General features: G+C 47.7%; 1 protein-coding gene and 1 non-coding gene across 7 annotated transcripts in view; one reads left to right on the top strand and one right to left on the bottom strand.

Moving 5' to 3' along the window:
* Positions 1 to 19,030, top strand: part of GALNT12 (polypeptide N-acetylgalactosaminyltransferase 12) — a 48,144-nt gene that overhangs the window by 16,367 nt on the left and 12,747 nt on the right. For all 6 annotated transcript variants that reach the window (XM_073876672.1, XM_025888132.2, XM_025888131.2 and 3 more), the window contains exons 3-9: positions 1,473 to 1,662; positions 4,759 to 4,944; positions 8,073 to 8,190; positions 9,581 to 9,757; positions 12,030 to 12,161; positions 17,519 to 17,632; positions 18,563 to 18,709. In XM_073876672.1, coding sequence (XP_073732773.1) covers positions 1,473 to 1,662; positions 4,759 to 4,944; positions 8,073 to 8,190; positions 9,581 to 9,757; positions 12,030 to 12,161; positions 17,519 to 17,632; positions 18,563 to 18,709 — 1,064 coding nt within the window. The remainder of the gene's footprint in view (positions 1 to 1,472; positions 1,663 to 4,758; positions 4,945 to 8,072; positions 8,191 to 9,580; positions 9,758 to 12,029; positions 12,162 to 17,518; positions 17,633 to 18,562; positions 18,710 to 19,030) is intronic.
* On the bottom strand, positions 14,829 to 14,931 carry LOC112836802 (U6 spliceosomal RNA). The gene has a single exon (XR_003211570.1). It is a non-coding gene; the product is annotated as a U6 spliceosomal RNA (small nuclear RNA).

The raw sequence follows: 19,030 nt of genomic DNA, 5'->3' as shown, positions 1-19,030 counted from the left end.
GGGTACTGCCACTAATTAGCTTTGCTTGGGAAGTCACCTCCCTTATTTGTGCTGTCAGCTTATTTGCAGTTATATTTAGGATTGAAAAAAAAATCAACCAATGAATACTTTTTTTTTTTTTGAGTGTTAGGAATATTTAGAGAAACATTTTTACAAACTATGAAGCAACCTAGAACAGTTCATAAAATTTCCCTTTTGCTGGGGCGCCTGGGTGGCTTAGTTATTGGGCATCTGCCTTTGGCTCAGGTTGTGGTCCCGGAGTCCTGGGATCGAGCCCTGCATTGGACTCTCTGCTCTGCAGGAAGCCTGCTTCTCCCTCTCCCACTCCCCCGCTTGTGTTCCCTCTCTTGCTGTCTCTCTCTCTCTCTGTCAAATAAATAAATAAAAACTCTTTTAAAAAAATTTCCCTTTTGCTGATGATTGAGGACTTTCAGACAAAGCCCACATCAACATGGGTAGATCCTCTTATTTTTATTTTGCCTGATGGGTTCCCACCCACCTCCACGTGACCCACGGAGGGGTATGAACCAGGGCCTCCAGTCCCGGTATGTGTGTGGAGTCACAAGTCCTGGGGCCAGCCAGGGCACAACCTTTCAACTTTTAAAACCTCATTTCCTCTTCTGCCAAATGGGATGAGCACGTCCTCCTGACAAATTTTGGATTTGTTTCACAAGGATGAGAGATTATACAAGAAAGCTCTGGGAGGCAGTGTTAATTAAGCCTGTGGATTCAAGCCAGGGCCACCGGGTTAAAATCCTGGCTCCTTAGCTCACTTGTTCTGAGACTTTGACACATTACTTAGCCTCCCTGGCCTCAGTGTTCGCATCTATAAATGGGGATTGTTGTAGTGCCTACCTCATGGGAAAGTTATAAGACTCACGTGACTTAGAGATAAATCCCCTAGACAGTAATTAGCACAGGAGGCCCTCTGGTGTGAGCTGCCATTATTACTATTACCGTGTCCAGTGAAATGTGCTCCTGAGAAAATTTATGTTAACGTAAATATAAATAAAATTTGTTAACATAATTCCACATAAATTAAAATTTTATAACATTACATAATTAACATAAATCAAGTTTATATGAAGCCAATTTTTCTGAAAAATTGTGGTTGAGCAATTTTTGTGTTCTTCATTTTTAAATGTTCACAAGTCAAGATGTGATGTATTTTTGAGGGGGTAACAGCTTTGTTGAAATACATCCACATACCATATGCACCCATTTCAAACATACAATTCAGTGTGCATGTGTTGTGAAGGGGAGCATTCCGGGGTTCTGGAATTCCTCCGCCCCAGCCTCCCCTGGCCTCCCTGCGCTTCCAGCCTCGGTTCTGGGTGAGGTGAGGACATCCCAGGTGCAGAGCAAAGGAGGCTTCTGTCTATTCAGTTTTCTTCTTGGGGATAGCGAGGCCCCAGAAGGACATGGCTCGGGATGTGTGGCGGTGACCCTGCTTGCCTTGCTTGCCTCCCCAGAACACCTGAAGGAGCGCTTGGCTGATGAGCTGTCTGGGCTGCCCAAGGTGCGTCTGATCCGCGCCAACAAGAGGGAAGGCCTGGTGCGAGCCCGGCTTCTGGGCGCTTCCGCGGCAAAAGGTGAAGTGCTGACCTTCCTGGACTGCCACTGTGAGTGCCACGAGGGGTGGCTCGAGCCACTGCTGCAGAGGTGAGCATGCAGCCGGGGGCCCCACATGGTGCAGAAGCAGAAATGTCTTACCTGGGCATAGGGAGCTGCTGGGCGCCTGGGTTCAGATGCTCCTTGGGCAGTCCTCTGTCACTGGGCATGGTAACAGTCCATGCCCCATAGGGCTGCAGAGGTCATTCAGTGAACTAATACACATACAGTCCTTAGAACATGCTAGCATGTGGGAGGCCCTATGAGTGTTTGCTTTTATTCCTACTTATTTTATGTGTTTACTGTGGAACACCTTAGAAAGTATGATCAACCAAGAAAAAAAATATCAATCATAATAGAATCACACTGCTAAAGAATATATATTTTGGCGTATTTCCTTCAAGCAAGGCTGTCTTATCCATTATACCCAGTGCCTACAATGCTTAGGACCCATGAACCTTTAACATACCCACAAAAATGTTTTTGCAGTAATTGTTTTTTTCAATCAGAAGGAAAAAAATGAATATCAATAATGACTGTACAGTAATGAATTTAGCCTGGATGGTGTTTGTCCTTATACCAACATAGTCGTAAAATATAGTTTTTAATATATGTATTTTTTATGGAGCCATGAAAAGTCATAATATAGCCCTGTCTTCAAGGGTATGTCTCCTGCTGTCCCACAGTGTCTTACCTTGACCCTCCCAACCTGTCTGTCCTCTAAAACTGCAGTCCCCGGGCCTTTTGTTCTCTTCCCTCTTTTTCTCCTTACTCTCCTGATTCGGCATCATAGTGGTCAGGAGCTGGGCTGGCCAACTCAGAGTTCTTCTGGGTGGGGGAGGAGCGGCCAAGGTGGGGGGTCTGCCTCTGGTCCCTCCCTGTGGAGCTGGGGAAGGGTTGGAGGACCAGAATCTCTGCAGTTGGCAAACTGCTTTTCCGTGGCCTCTGGCGCTTTGGTTGCCAGAGTGTGCCTGGAAGAACTGGGGACCCACTGGCCTCCCTTCCTGTGTGAGACCAGGCTGTCCCCTGTTCTGCCACTTCTGCTGTCCTCGGTCCTGTCCCCTGTGGGTGCCCCAGCTGCCTCTTTCTCCTCCTGCTGAGCTTCACTAGCAGCAAGAACCCAGGGTTCCCCAAGCCTGTGATGGAGTCTGAGGTTACTTAGAATATGGTGACAGCTAAGAGTTCCCTCTGGAACCTGGACCAGTGGGTTTGCCCTTCGCCCCCTTCCCATGTGCACACAGATGACTGCCTTTAGGCTGGTCTAAAGGCAGCCGATGCGCTAACGCTGCCCAGAATTCCGCTCTAGCCCATCCCCTGAGGGCAGCGAGGCAGTCCTGTCCACAGACAAGTTCCTTGTTCCGTATCTCCAGACAAAAGCACCCCAATCTGGGGAATTGGTAAAACATACCAACTCCTGTTCTCACGGCAGACTCTTTGGATCTGAAGCTCTGGGGGTGGGCCTGGGCTTCTGGATGTTTCTAGAGCTCCCCAGGGACCTCGGTGGGCACCAGAGTTGGCACACACTGGTCCCTTAGACGGTCCAACAGGAACAGTAACCCCATTCCTCCAGGGGCTTTTGGATATAGAAGATGTTCTTTGGTTCTCAAGTCAGGTGAGTCGTACTCCTGGCGTTTTTCTAAGCTGGGGATTAGGGATGCTGGACAGCCCACAGTGCGCAACTCAGCCCCGCACGACAAAGAATGGTTTGCCCCAGATGCCAGTAGCATGCCTGCCCCCCCGGCCCCCCCTGCCCCGCTGTGGGGCGCACTGCTACTGGGCCTGCTCGTTGTGTGACCGTGCTCCAGGGGCCTTTACGCCAAGGCTGGTTCCCCCTAGTTCTCCTTTTCCTATAAAAATTAGGCTCCCCATGGTTCCAACCAGCTTGATTCCAAGTCACAAGTTCTTGTCTCTGCCAGGGGCTAAGCAGCTTCTTTGAACCTGCTCAGCGGGTCTGCCATTGGTCCCCTCAAACCCTTTAAGAGCACCCTCAGTTTATTTAAAGAATTGGGTGTTGATAGGTACCCAGTCTGCATCTCCCTCACTTTAGAGAATTCCCAGGTTTTATTCATGCAATCTATCCCGAACAGTGCAATTTCACCTAATAGTGTAATTCTTACCTAAGTGTGATATTCACAACACCCCCTGTGGTATTCTGGTATTATTCTAAAGACACAGCTCAAGTCTGCTTGATCTCTGTTTCTTCACACCATTGCTCTGTGTGACTTAGGATTTTTAGGTCTCAAATCCCAGAGAAAAGCCCCCGAAATGTAACCCAGAGAAATCCAGTGTTCACACACAGCCTAGTCCCGGTTCATCTTTCCTGGTGTGCCGTCAAATGCAAAATACCGACACGACATGGCAGCGTGCTGAAGGATGCTTGGATCTGCAGCGGTGACTGTGGAGAGCAGCTGAAGCAGACACGCAGGCTGATATCTACGGCAGGAAGGCACGGGGTTTTTCAATGTAATACCATATAACATTGCACAATAACAAGAATTAAAAGAATAACAATAGTTCCAGGTTCTCTGTCAACCATCTTTTACAAACATTCCCTCAGGGAGTCCTCACGTTAACCCTCTGAGTAGGTATCAATGCGCCCGTGATTAGGCTCTGAGAGGTTAGGTGACTTGGCTAATGTCACACAGCAAATAAGGGGCAGGATTCAAATTTTTATTCGAGCTCCAAAACTGATCCTCTGGTCTGGGTGCATCTCTTTTGAAGGGGGATAATTATTTCTTGACACGAAGAGGTTTCATTGCGATTACATGAAGAAACCTCTTGCCATCTTTAGAAACTGAAAATCTGTTTTCTGTTTTAAAAGTGACCTTTGATTTTCACATGTCCCGACTTTCATGGAGGGATTCAAGTTTATGCAGAATAGTCATAGATGGAATCAGAACATGAAAGCTGTGGGACCTTCCATCTTCAGGCCAGAAGCCTTCCTTCCTCAGCTTCCCCCATCACCTGAGCATTCCCTCTGATGAGCACCGGCCAGGGCCTGACATGGCTGCAGACACCTGCAAGAGAAGGCACAGGCCTTCTCACACAGGCTAGGAAGGAGGAGGAGAGTTCATCCCCAAGTTCCCTTCCAGTCCCCCGGCCACCTCTCTGCACGGAGAGGCACACAGGGCATCCTGGTGTTCGCAGGATCCACGAAGAGGAGTCGGCAGTGGTGTGCCCTGTGATCGATGTGATCGACTGGAACACGTTTGAGTACCTGGGCAACTCCGGGGAGCCTCAGATCGGTGGCTTCGACTGGAGGCTGGTGTTCACTTGGCACATGGTCCCCGAGAGGGAGAGGATGCGGATGCAGTCCCCCATTGATGTCATCAGGTGAGGGGTGACTTCCAGGCGCTCACTCTTGGAGCGTGCCTCGTCGCATCTGGCATCAGGGAGTCAGCCCTTGGGAGGCTGGTTGGCTATTGCTCCCTTGTTTTCTCCAGAGCATTTGCTTGCTTTTATTAAAAATCTTCCCTACACACATGAATTTTATATTGGTATATTTTATTGATTTGGTTATTTAAAAAACTGGTAAAATGTGCATAACAAAATTTTCTACTTGCACCTTTTTTGAGTGTTCAGTTCAGTGGCATCAAGCACATTTACAATATTGTATAACCATCACCTCTACATACTTCTAGAACATTTTCATCATCCTATCCAGAAACTCTATACCCATCAAGCAATGACTCCCCTTTCTCTCCTTCTCCAACCCCTGGTGACTACTATTCTACTTTCTGTCTCTACGGATTTCCCTAGTCTAGATTGCTCATTTAAGTGGGATCACACAATACTTATCCTTTTGTGTCTAGCTTCTTTTACTTAACATAATGTTTTCAAGGTTCTTCCAGAAGCCCATTCCTTTCTTTTTTTTTTTTTTTAAGATTTTATTTGTTTATTTGACAGAGAGAGACAGCTAGAGAGGGAACACAAGCAGGGAGAATGGGAGAGGGAGAAGCAGGCTTCCGCTGGGCAGGGAGCCCGATGCGGGGCTCGATCCCAGGACCCTGGGATCATGACCTGAGCTGAAGGCAGACGCTTAACGACTGAGCCACCCAGGCGCCTCAAGCCCATTCCTTTTTATGGCTGAATAATATTCCACTGTGTATACACCCATGTTTGTTTATCCATTCACCTACTGATGGACACTTGGGTTGTTTCTACCTTTTTTTTTTTTTTAAGATTTTTATTTATTTATTTGACAGAGAGAGCGATCACAAGTAGGCAGACAGGCAGGCAGAGGGAGAGGGAGAAGCAGGCTCCCCACTGAGCAGGGGGCCCGATGGGGGGCTTGATCCCAAGACCCCGGGATCATGACCTGAGTCGAAGGCAGACGCTTAACCACCTGAGCCCCCTAGGTGCCCTGTTTCTACCTTTTGGTTATCGTAAACAGTGCTGTTGTGAACGGGGTACTGTTATCTGTTTGAGTCCCTGTTATCCATTTTTGGGGGTGTATACCTAGGAGTGCAATTGGGTGAGTCCTATGGTAATTTCAAGCTTAACATTTTGAGGACATGCTGTCAGGCCCTTTTCCAACTGGGTTATAGGTGGGCCTGGGGCTGAACCAGCCACCTTTGGCCAGTCAGTGAGTGAGCCTGGGTCTGAGAAGAGTGGGCTCAAAGGGGGCTCCGTTGCTCTCATTCTTCGAGGTGTTGAAGTAATAGGATGGCTTCTTCCTCTCCTTCCAAGTTCAGGACCAGATGGGAGGCAGATACAAGAATCAGGCAGATGGAGGTCAAACATCAGCTTTATTGCTGGTGTACCAAGCTGGAAATGGTGTCTTGGATCTGCACCCATGTTCGGCAGGTGGGCTTCTGGATCTTCCACCTGAGCTCTGCCCCTGAGATGACTCACTTCTGGCCAGAGGGAAATGCCTGTGGGGACAGTGTTGAGAGGTGGGGGAAGAGAGACAAATGCGGCCAAGTCACGTCCAGCCTGGAAGGTCAAGGACAGGGCTTTGGACTTTACCTGGAGAAGGTGGAAGCCGCCGAAGGGATTTGAGCTGGAAATGACCATTGCCTGTTGCATTCTTTAAAGGTTGCTGGATGCCACATGGTGAGGGGCCTGCAGGGGGTGGGGCAGGGGGCAGGGACATCGTTAGGAGGCATCGTAGTCTTCTAGGCAGGAAGGATGGTGCAGAGGATGGAGGGAATGGAGGACCCCAGAGATGTTGCAGGGGAAGAATCGAGGGAGGCTGAAGGAGAATGAGGAAGGGAGAGTTTGGGTGGTGCCCAGGCTTCTGTAGGAGCCCTGAGGGACATCCTACCCAACGTTTCACGGATTTTTGTAAACTGAGGCTCAGAGTAGGAAGGATCCTATCTGGGGTCACATATGCAGCTTGGGATGCTGACATGAACTCCCATGCCCCCACCCCATGTGTACATGTAAACTCAGGGATGTCGTGGCCAACTCCCCTTCCCTTCCTATAATGTCCCTGGGCCTCAGTTTCATCACCTATGAAATGGGTACAAGCATATCCACCCTGCCTACTTAGGCTTTTAGGAAGAACACACATGGAAGTGCTTTGTAGTCTAGAGCCTTCCCTTCCGCAAGGAATCTTGCTGCCCTTTTCTCGTTGGCCCTGAGCTTAGAGCGCAGGGAAAGCCAATTCTTTGTCAAGGGCCAGAAGTGCTGCTGTAACATCTGTAGACAGTTAGGCTCTTAATGAAGTATAGGTCTCCATTTCCAAATGCATCCTTTTGCATCTGCACCTCCTGGTGTGTTGACCCCACAGCTTTCTGCTGTGGTAGGACAGAAGCCTTGGGCCCTTTCTGGAACCAGTCCTGGTTCTAGAGGAGCCTGGTGAGGAGAACATCAGGCCGGCTGAAGAAGCAGGCCAATGCTAGCCGTCTGGGTCCTGCAGGGGAGGCCACTCATGCAGGAGAGGAATGGGCCCTGGGGGAGCTTTAAGATGATGGACTTGCCTTTCATGGTCTTCTATAGCCCTGAGGGCGTCCGTGCTTGCCCGCCCTGTGACTGCACGGCCAAGGCCACCGCAGCCCGGTGCTAGCCATCCTCTTGGGGAGCACATCTCTGTCCTTGGCTTTCACTGTTGTCTGTGCTTCCAGAAGGACAAGGTCTTCTCTCACCCTCAGGCCTTTGCTCATGCTGGTGTCTTCCTGGAGGACCACCCCATTCCTCTTCTCTGCCAGCTCCCCTGTGTTCTTCAGCCTGAGCCCTTCCCCCCGCCCCAGGCCTCTTCCTGGGTGCCCCCGGGGCTCTGGCTTGACCTGAGTGCTCTCACACACAGTGCCGGTTGAGGTGTCCGTGAGCTTCCCCAGGGCAGGGACTATGGGACACATGTATGTATGCCTTCAGGCCCAGCCTAGTGCCTGGCATGGGGTGTGAACTCAGGATGTGCCTAGAGACGGATGGGCAGGCCGGAGGGCTCGGGGCGGGCAGGAGTTCAACCGTGCTGGCTTCCTGCCCCTCACATTACAGTACAGCTCTCACACTTCTAGGTCTCCAACAATGGCTGGAGGGCTGTTTGCTGTGAGTAAGAAATATTTTGAATATCTGGGGTCTTATGATGCAGGAATGGAAGTTTGGGGCGGAGAAAACCTCGAATTCTCCTTTAGGGTAAGTATTCCAGTCTTCTCTTCAGACTCATTCTAACCTGTTCTCTCTCTTTCTCTCCCGTGAGAAATGATGGGATTTTCCAGGAGACCCTGGTGGACTTTTCCTCCATGTTGGCAGATTTTATCTAACAGTACTGAAAGATGATAGTAGTGGTACACACATCCTAGAGACATGCTTGTCTTCTTGTTTGAAAACATGTTTTCATGTTTTAAACATGCTTGTTTAAAAAAAATGTACTTTTCATAGATTTGGGGCAGGGAAGGGCCTTTCAAGTTACCTAGTTCTTTTCTCTCACTACAACAGGGAGGAGCTGGGACCTGGACAGGGGAGGTGACTGGGTCAGGGTCACCCAAATTGTGAGTGGCAGACCCTGGGCTCAAACACAGGCCCCTGCGTCCCAATTCCATCTTTTGGAGCCTTGATCTGCTTAATTCCTCATGAAGTACCCTGTTTGGTACAGTGACTTTCCAGCTTTGCCACATATAAGAATTGTTAGGGAGACTTGCTAAAAAAGGGCAGATTCAGGTACAGTCTCCACAAAGTCAGGTTTGATGGATTGTCAGTAGGGACCAGGAATCTGGTTTTTGGAACAAGCCCACCTACTGATTCTGCTGCGTATGACCCACAGATGCCCCTTGGAGAGGCCTCCAGCATTTCATTGGGGTTTCCAATTCACCAAATCCTGCATTTTGAAGTATCAAAAAGTTATGTCAATGTCTATACTTTTTAATAGAAAATTTTAAATTTCAATAATGTTTTATATAGTTTCCTGCTTAGAAAGAATTCATAAGAATTGGCCCTCCACTGAAGACTCACACCCCCCATTCAAAGTACCCTGGTCACACATCCTGGGGACAATGGGGTGTTTCCAGCCATTTGCCCCCGCATGAAATGGTCTCAGACAACTCAGCCTGTTGAGGTTTAGGGTGTGCTTTTAATGGTCTTTCTGCCTCTTCCCTAGGTGTCAGGCTGCTCTGCCTGCCTCTAGAAGCTCTTCCTTTCCCCCTTCCAAACCTCTCTTCTTACTTGCCGCTTTCCTATCTTCTGTGGCTAGGAGACCAGGTAAAGAGCCTGTGTTTTACATGATGAGTAAATGGGCTCTGGTGAGGTCAGCTATGGGTACTCCTGTGGGTCAAGTGCATGAACTTTAGTGCATGGACTTTGAGGTCTCACTTCCGATGGCTTATTCGTTTTGGGGGCTGTGTTCTTGCTCTTCGACTGCATTCTGTGTTCTGCGTGTGCTGGGGAGGTGACCTCCTGTCCCCTGGGGAGCGAGGCCCTGGCAGCATTCATTGTGACGTCTGTGTGCCCAGCCTCCTGGCTGTGGGCATTGTGGACCAGCAGCCCGCCCCCCACTCACCCACCAGCCTCCTCCCTGCTCTGTGCACAGATCTGGCAGTGCGGCGGGACCCTGGAGACACATCCCTGCTCTCACGTTGGCCACGTTTTCCCCAAGCAAGCTCCCTACTCCCGCAACAAGGCTCTGGCCAACAGTGTCCGAGCCGCCGAAGTGTGGATGGATGAATATAAAGAGCTCTACTACCATCGCAACCCGCATGCCCGCTTGGTGAGTTCCCTGGCCCGCCTGCACCCCGGCTGGCCTCCACACCCTAGCAGACCTGGCTCCAGAAATAGAGAATAGGTCGGGGCACCCATGATACCAGCATGGGAAACCTTTATTCCTCCCCTTATAATAATACCTACAGTTGCTTCTCATTGGTCACAGTACTTACTGTCCGTGCGGTCATGCCCAACCCTGATTTCCAGACTACTGAACCACTGCTCCTGAGGGTCAACAGGGCTAGGTCCCTGCATGCCTCTCGTGGGTTGACATTTTTGCCAACTGATCAATTCATAACTTGGTTTCACATGTATCTCAGTTGGAAGACATTAGGAAGTACCCGTTGTCGATTCTTCACATCGGACGCACGGCCAACAGCACTGTAACGCATGAATGAAGCTCATCTCACCCACGTATTTTCTCCGTCAGGCCCAGCACAGCCTTCTTGCACCTAGGAACGCTACCCAGCCCTTCAGCACCGTGCTCATGGGGCTTTTGACCAGTGAAATCACCAACACAGAGCAGCAAAACCTGGAAAATGTGGCACTAGGCAGACCCTGAACAGGACACTTGTTGTTTGTTTTATTTTAAGATTTTTTTTTTTTAATTTTTTCTTTTTGACAGAGATACAGAGAGAGAGAGAGCATGAGCTGGGGAGGGGGGAGAGGGAGAGGGAGAAGCAGGCTCCCCACTGAGCCAGGAACCGGATGTGGGGCTCGATCCCAGGACCCCAGGATCATGACCTGAGCCAAAGGCAGATGCTTAACCATCTGAGCCACCCAGGCGCCCCAACAGGACACTTGTTGACAGTATGGGACTGAGATGTGACCTCAGCTAGGAGCGTCCCATGGGACTGTGATTTTCGGCCGCTCTGCGCATGTTTGCGAATGACGGTGAAGGTGTCGAACCACAAGTACTGACACTAGGGCTACAAATAAACTTCAGCAAGCAGGTCCATGGCTTCTGCACTGGCCAGCTCTGCAGGCCCCGGGACAGGGTGTCCACCGGCATCTGCATAACTAAGAGGGTCGCTTGGCAAGATGAGGTGTGCTCTAAAACTTCTCAATTCTGGCCACTTGATGAAAATCTCTTCTTCTGAACCCTTAGCAGCCCTTCAAGATAGCTATGAGATTCTCATTTTTTAGATGACAGAACTGAAGCTCAGAGAGCTTGCCCAAGTCCTTGTGGATCATGCAGGCAGAGCTGAGCCTGGGGCGTGTGCCCTCCCATGGACCCTTCTCCCTGCTTTGCAGAGCCCTGTGGACCTGCCCCTGACCACCCCCTTGGTCCCTCTCTGCCTCTGGGCTCCAGGTTTGGCTTCCTCTGTCCTGCTCAAGGCTGCAGGGTGGAAACATCCGCTCCTTCCCGTTACCCAGTCTTCCCGAAGACCCAGTTCCCTCTTCCTGAGGGTTCCCAAAGGATAACGTGTTAGAGGGCCACCACATATGCCTTTTGTCTGGATGCCTGGGACCCAGTGTTAAAATGGGTATTTGGTTGAAGGTGAGGACACCATGACTCACCAAAGAAAGAACCACTGGGAAATAAGTAAAAAATCTGAAATTTTACTCAGCCATCTTCCTATCATTACCATTTTGCTAAATATTTAGCTTGTCAGATTTTAATACTTTAGCATCATGGTGCTTGGACAGTAATATGTCAGCACTGAGCATCGCCCCTCTGGCCATGCTGAATAGACACTTGCTTTTGCTCAGTTATGTGGAAGTTCTTAATCATCGGTCTGGTCCAGAAAACTAACCTTCTGCAAGTATTTATCATCGTGGCACTTTGCACTCACCACTCTAAGGATATATTTCAACCTCAGTGTGTTGAGCACGTAAGGCCTTTGAGCATGATTACATCGAGGATGCTTAACCTGCGTTTGAAAGTGGGTGCTCAGGTATCAGCAGCAGTTCAGCACGTCATGGTGTGCGTACGGACGGACGTTCGCTGATCTGTGATCACGCACTCACCAATGCACGGGCCTGGGGTCCAGCGCGGCCCCAGGACTTGGCAGCTCCCTGACTTCATGACCAGGCGCTCTGTGTCCTTCCCTTGTACAGCTGGCCACACGTCCCTGTAGCGAGGGCCCCCGAGAGGGCAGATGTTTGTGTAACAGTCTCTCCTGCCAGGGTGCTGTAGCCGTGTCCGAGGCCGTGCAGGGCCCAGCATACAGTAGGTGCTCAATAAATGCTGTTGAGGAAGGGAACATCTGAGGAGATGGGGCTTTGACAGGAAGTTCGTAACCCGCAGGGACTCACTGTTTTTGCTGTTTTCTCAGGAACCCTTTGGGGATGTGACCGAGAGGAAGCAGCTCCGTGCAAAGCTCCAGTGTAAGGACTTCAGGTGGTTCTTGGAGAACGTGTACCCAGAACTGCATGTGCCTGAAGACAGGCCTGGCTTCTTTGGGATGGTGAGCAAGGCGGGCCTGTGGCAGGCAGGGGGTTCCCTGATCGACAAATCCTGGCCAAGACAGGGCCCTTTTATGGGGACTGCTGGCCTTCCTCTCCCTCCTTCCCCTCCCTGCATTCATGCACTGTCTTTCCCTCTCCCCACACCTGGGCCTCCGGTCCAGAATGTCAGCACTCGAAGCCATCTCCAAACTGGTGAGTATAAGCCTCCCATTTGTATGGACAAGGAAACTAAGGCTCACTTAGTGCTTCCATGTCCAGTGTCACATTACTTCAAGCTTCAATGGCTGGACCAGTTAATGATCCCCAACTCAGGGATTCATAAAGGCAGTAGTGGAGGGAGAAGGGTCACTTCTGTTATTTTAAAGAATCTGAAAGAAATGTTTCTGGGATGAAGTCAACTAAAATGTCCAGTGCCTTTGGCTTTTGGGAGGAATTGCACTAACTTAGGGAGGTCTCCTCTGCTGTGTGGTTTGAGCAGAAGTGTCTGTGTTCTATTCTCAAAGTCTGATAAATACAAAGCGGGACGCACTATGGTCAACTAATCTTCATCAAAGTAGGAAAGAATATCCAGTGGGAAAAAGCTATTCTCTTCAACAAATGGTGTTGGGGAAATTGGACAGTCACATGCAGAAGAATGAAACTGGACCATTTCCTTAAACCGTACACAAAAATAAACTCAAAATGGATGAAAGATTTAAATGTGAGACAGGAATCCATCAAAATCCTAGGAAACAACAGATGTTGGCAAGGATATTGAGAAAGGGGAACCCTCCCACACTGTTGGTGGGAATGCAAGCTGGTGCAGCCACTCTGAAAAACAGTATGGAGGTTCCTCAAAAAGTTAAAAATAGAACTACCCTATGACCCAGCAGTTGCACTACTAGGTATTTATCCAAAGGGTACAAACAGTAATTCGAAGGGGCCCATGCACCCCAATGTTTATAGCATCAATGTCCACAACAGCCAAACTATGGAAAGAGCCCAGATGTCCATCAACAGATGAATGGCTAAAGATGTGGTGTGTACACACACACACACACACACGGGAATATTACTCAGCCATCAAAAAGAATGAAATCTTGCCATTTGCAATGACGTGGTTGGTACTAGAGGATATTAGGCTAAGTGAAATAATCAGAGAAAGACAATTATATGATTTTACTCATATGTGGAATTTAAGAAAATACATGAACATAGGGGAAGGGAAGGAAAAATAAAATAAGATGAAAACAGAGAGGGAGGCAAACCATAAGAGATGCTGAACTCTAGGAAACAAACAGGGTTGCTGGAGGGGAGGGGGGTTGGGGATGGGGTAACTGGGTGATGGGCATTAAGGAGGGCACATGAGGTAATGAGCACTGGGTGTTACATACATCTGATGAATCACTAATTCCTACCTCTGAAACTAAAAAAAAAAAAAAGAGAGAGAGAGAGAGAAAATTGCAAGCACATTGCATGGAATGTAAGTTCTCCACAACTGTGAACTAAATTAGAACCAATTACATCTTTAGTCATCTAAAAAAAACAACAACAACAACAAGTAAACACCATAAACAACTATCTCCCTAATATGTGTGGTCTCTTGATTGTTTTTAAATCTCTGCCTCTTTTAATGAAAATTTCCCTTACTCACCCAACATATTTGTGCTTCTCAAGAGTATCTGTAACTTTCAGAATTTTCCAACTTTAATATTTATGTGGAATTTACCCTGCGCTAGGCACTGCTCTGGGCATCGGGGGTTTGATGGTGGAAGGACAACCACTGTCCCACCATTAAGAAGTATATTGTCTGCTAGGGAAATGGACATTAAATAAATAATCACACACACAAAATAAGTACAAAGCAGGCCATTAATGCATTAAATTCAATTTTCCTTGTGAAAATGTCCAAGCAGAGGGCGTGGTGTAAGGAACCCTGTCCCGAAGAATCTAGAATCATCATGATTTTGCCTCTCTTGCTTTCTGTCTCCTCGGCTCCATCCTCTCTCATTTTTCTTTGCTCAGGCACACCCCACGCATCCTGTCATTTCACTCCTAGTCACTGTCACATGCACGTCTGTACGGACATGATCTTACAGGACCACAGACCACTATCACACCCAGAGGAGCAATCATTTCTTCATATCCTTCACTATCTAGCCCTTATCAGGTTCCCCCAATTTTTCACATCTTCTCTTGGGGTAGTTGGCTGGTTCCACCTGGGATCCACACCCGGTCTACCATTGTATTTGGCTGCCATGTCTTTCCTCCCGTGGCTCTTTCAGCTGAGGCAGACCGCTTCCCTTTCTTCCCCCCCCCTTTTGCTAATACGTGGTGAAAAAACAGCATCCGTTGTCCCATAGAGCGTCTCACCCTTGGAGTTACTTCATTGTTTCCCTGTGGTATCTTTTAAACTGTGCCCCTCCCCACAGTTCTTAAACTGGAAATGAGGTCGAAAGGTTTGATTGAAGTGGGACTCGACCTTTTATGGCAGGAGCACCTCACGGGTGCGCCCTGTGTTCCGACTGCGTCATGGCGGGGAGCACCTAAGCTCTGGTCATCCTGCGCTCGTGATGAGGGAGCCTGTCCTGGACCAGCCGCTGTCAGGGGCTGCTTCAACTTTCTCTCTCCTGTTTTTGGTGGCCGTTGATAACCATTGCCTAGACTCGTATTTCTTTTTTTTCTTTTTAAATATGAAAGGCTTCACAAATTTGCATGTCAGCCTTGTGCAGGGGCCACACTGATCTTCTCCATACCGTTCCAATTTTCGCATATGCTGCCGAAGTGGGCCCTAGACCCGTATTTCAAATGGCATTGCCAAACGGTGCTTTTTCTAGCCCTTTCATTTCTTCTGTAAAGAATGTTCCCTTGTTACCCAGGACAGTTGGATGTCTACGAAATTTAGGGTTCATTCAGAAAAGGCATAACACATTTTTAAGTCTTTCTCTTTATTTGCCTGTTTTCAGGGTAAGAGTTGGCACTCCACTGTCCTCCAGCTGGGCAGAATGGGTTGTTTTTGTTGTTTGTTGGCTCATTTGCTTCTTGGCTTTTTCTTTGCTTGAGCATCATTGTAAACCAGCGGATTTTTATATGGCCAGTGTGCTTCAATCAATTAACCTGTTGTGTGTGTGTGTGTGTGTGTGTGTGTGTGTGTGTGTGTGTTTCTTTGATCTGTTCAGATTGCCCATCTTTGGCTAGTGAGAATCTCTTTATTTTGGCTTCTGTGGTTTTCACTCCTTATAGTGGTTTGATCGCCTCCTTGAATCTGGTCACACTCATTTTCTACATCTGCTGCCATGCCTTACAGAAGCCCCGACCCTTTCCGTGGGGAGCTGTGGTCAGAGCCCACAGTCTGGACACCAGTGGTGGTCTTTGTCTCTAGAGCACACTCCACAACAGAAACATAATGCTAGCCACATAAGTAATGGGACATTTTTTAGTAACCGTGTTTTAAAAAAGGAGCAAGTGAAGTTTATAACATATTTTATTTAATTCAATATATCCTCAATATTAGCATTTCAATACGTAGTTGATGTAAAAATTTATTGAGATGCATTACTTACTTTCATACTGAGTCTTGAAATCTGCTGTGTATTTTATGCTTACAGCATATCTCAGTGTGGACTTAGTCCCATTTCAGGTACCCTGTGGCCACACACCGCCAGTGGGTACCACGTGGGACAGCACAACACTACAGCTTTTCAGTGGGCAGAGAAAGGCAATGCATATTTTTGAGAAACAAATCGTGAGTTCATACTGATACCTCAAATTCAAATATAATCTGACAGGATTTTTTTCTTCTTTGGTATTATACTTGTATTCCTTTTTCTTTTAGTTTTTTGAAGATTTTATTTACTTATTTGACAGAAAGAGAGAGAGTGCACACAAGCAGGGGGAGCAGCAGAGGGAGAGGGAGAAGCAGGCTCCCCGCTGAGCAGGGAGCCCAATGCGGGGCTCGATCCCAGGACCCTGGGATCACGACCCGAGCCAAAGGCAGACACTTAACCAACTGAGCCACCCAGGTGCTCCGATACTTGTATTTCTTTTTTCTTACACTGAAAATCTTAGTTTCGAAAAATATTCACATATTATTTGCTTTATCTTAAACTATATTTAAAGTAGTTTCAAAATAATAACACACCATTACCACTGACAGTGTGATACTGAATGAGGTTTAAGATTTCTTTGCAGATCTATTTGTTTATAGAATATAGTTCACTAAGAAAATGTAATCAAATATGGGATAGTTAAAAAAACATGGAATGTTATAAAGTCATTTAATATTTTTTCTGTGTCTCACCAACTTGATGCAGCTAGCTTGGTTAGTTAATCTCAGTTTTAATCTTTAGAGGTTCCCACCTCTCATTTAGTGTTTTTGTAGTTTGTTTCAAATCTTTCTGAACATAGGGAGCTCATTTGAGGTCAAGGTCCTTTGGTGGTCAAGACATGGCTCGATGACATTTGAACCCTTCCAAGTCTAAGATGCTCTGATTATTCTAAATATCTCCTGTTCCCAGATTCATTCACAAAGCAAAGAGACTCTAAGAACACGGAAGTCTGTGCTCTATGAGCTGGTGGATTGTGGAAACTTCTTTCTATATAGCTGAGTCTTATCTTCAGAAACAGACTAGTCAAGGTTGGACAAGGGCCAGGACAGGAGTGGGGTTCACAAGGAGTTCATTGAGGGGTCTTTGAACTCTCCAGAAAGGGATTTGGAAAGGTATGTGTCTTTCCCTAGAGGCTCCTGAAAGGGAAGAGGGAGCATGGTTTTTTGCTCTTAGAATGTTTGAAGGGTTTTAGATCTAAAAGACACCTTAGAGATGACATTAGATTAGACAGCATTGAGTGATGGAGAGAACACTGGACTTGGAGCTGAGGTCCTGGATTCAGACTCAGGTGTCTCTACTTGTGTGACCTTGGGCAAGTCATTGGCTCTGTATTATGCTATTCTTGTAGTCTAGAATGGTGGACTTCTAATCTGTGGACTGGTGCGTCTCTCAATCGGGATATCTTTTTGCAGATGCATACTCGCAGGCGTCCTTGGGACATATGTGAGGCAACATCCCAGCTATGCTTGGACTAGTGCAGCAATAAGGCTTCACTAATGAGAACTGGAGAGATATGAGCTTCCAGGCCATAAAGAATTAAACTGTCTGCAACTCAGATTTGTCATCTTAAAACAGGGGTTATGCTTCTTGCCTATGGTATACAATGGGAAAGCACTTTCTAAACTCGAAATGTAAGGGGATCTTACCATTAAGTTCAGTTCGTGAGGCAGACACTCTTCTCTGATGGAGTCATTACCCTCACAGCCTTGGGTGGGATCATATGTTGCGTATAAATCTGGACCAAAATGTCACCTTTATGTTTTGTTTAGCTCCAGAACAAAGGACTGAAAGATTACTGCTTTGATTATAACCCTCCCAGTGAAAACCAAATCGTAGGACACCAGGTCCTTCTATACCTCTGTCACGGAATGGGTCAGAACCAGGTAGGTGCTGCTTCTCTAGCTTAACATTCTTGGGCCAGGGGACAGCAGACAGCAGGAGGCTCTATGCTCAAGGGACTATTGGTATGAATCTCCATTTTAAAAAAATTAAACATTTAATAATAAAGATCAGAGTAAAAAAATTAAAAAATAAAACATTTGTCATTTTTTGCATGATCCAGGTAATATATGCTTATTGCAGAACATTTGGAAAATACAAAATAGAAGCAGTAAGTGAATGACAGTTTCCAGCAACCGTCATAAGAATGAAGACATATTTACTTCCCATCTTTTTGTATGCAAGGCCTTTGGATTATTGTTTGAAATCGTTATTATCATAATGTCTATACATTTTCTATCCCATTATTTCCACTTACTTCATCATACTTTTCTTGTGTTATTAGACATCCTTTGAGACTATCATTCCTAAGGGCCTCTTGATAATCCTTCATGTGGCTATATTACTATTTAGTTATAACTGAGTCCCTGCCTGCCTGTCTTTGCAATTTTAAGTGACTCTGCCACTAACTTCTTGTCAGAAAAAAAAATAAAAAGGAAAAAACAACAGATCTGCATTTCAGATGACTTCCTTAGAATTAATGCTTAAACAGAATTCTGCGTTTTGATGCACAGTGCCATGCAGTGTTTAGGGTAATTGCCGGTGGCCTGGGCAGGTCTGTTTGGGTGAAGCGCTGAGCTTCAGGCTGGGCCAGAGAGTGAGTCCTGGAAGGTCTGTGGCCTGGAACAGGACCCCAGCCCAAGCAGGCAGATACACCAGCAGGGCAGGGCCCGTGGAGGACGGAGGAGACAAAGTGCCAGGAGGAGTGGGATTAGAGTTTCTTCCAACCTGGAGTCTCCCCAGGTTCTTGTCCAGCGATCTCCCTCTTTCCACATCAGAGAGTAACTGGTGCACGTTGGTTGCTCCGTTTTTAGTTTTTCGAGTACACGTCCCAGAAGGAAATACGCTATAACACCCACCAGCCAGAGGCCTGCATCACTGTGGAGGCAGGAACGGACACCCTTGTCATGCATCTCTGCCAGGAAACTGCCCCAGAGAATCAGAAGTTCATCTTGCAGGAGGTGAGTGAGCCGTCTCCTGCCTTCCACGCTGTTGGTCCGCGGGCTGCCGAGGGGGGAGTAGAAGTAGAGCTCCCCAGCCTAGTCCTCTCGGGTCTCAGGGGTGCAGCCACATGCAGGAGACCCAGGACTTCCCCCAAGGTGCTAGCAGTGTGGTTGGGGTCCCACTTCCGGCATCAGCACCCAGCATCAGTAGCGCTTTGGCTCCCCTCCGGTTGTCCCACCCTCCTTAAACCTGGAGCCACAGTCATGGAAAGAGGAGCTGTTGCAAACACATTTGAAGATGAAATGGGGTTGAAATGATGAAGGATGTGAGGTTAGACC

Source organism: Callorhinus ursinus, unplaced genomic scaffold (assembly GCF_003265705.2).
Source record: "Callorhinus ursinus isolate GAN/ISIS: 27379988/994484 unplaced genomic scaffold, GSC_fseal_2.0 scaffold24, whole genome shotgun sequence".
NCBI lineage: Eukaryota > Metazoa > Chordata > Mammalia > Carnivora > Otariidae > Callorhinus > Callorhinus ursinus.
The sequence above is the reverse complement of the archived record's forward strand: the minus strand, read 5'-3'. Positions and strand labels throughout refer to the sequence as shown.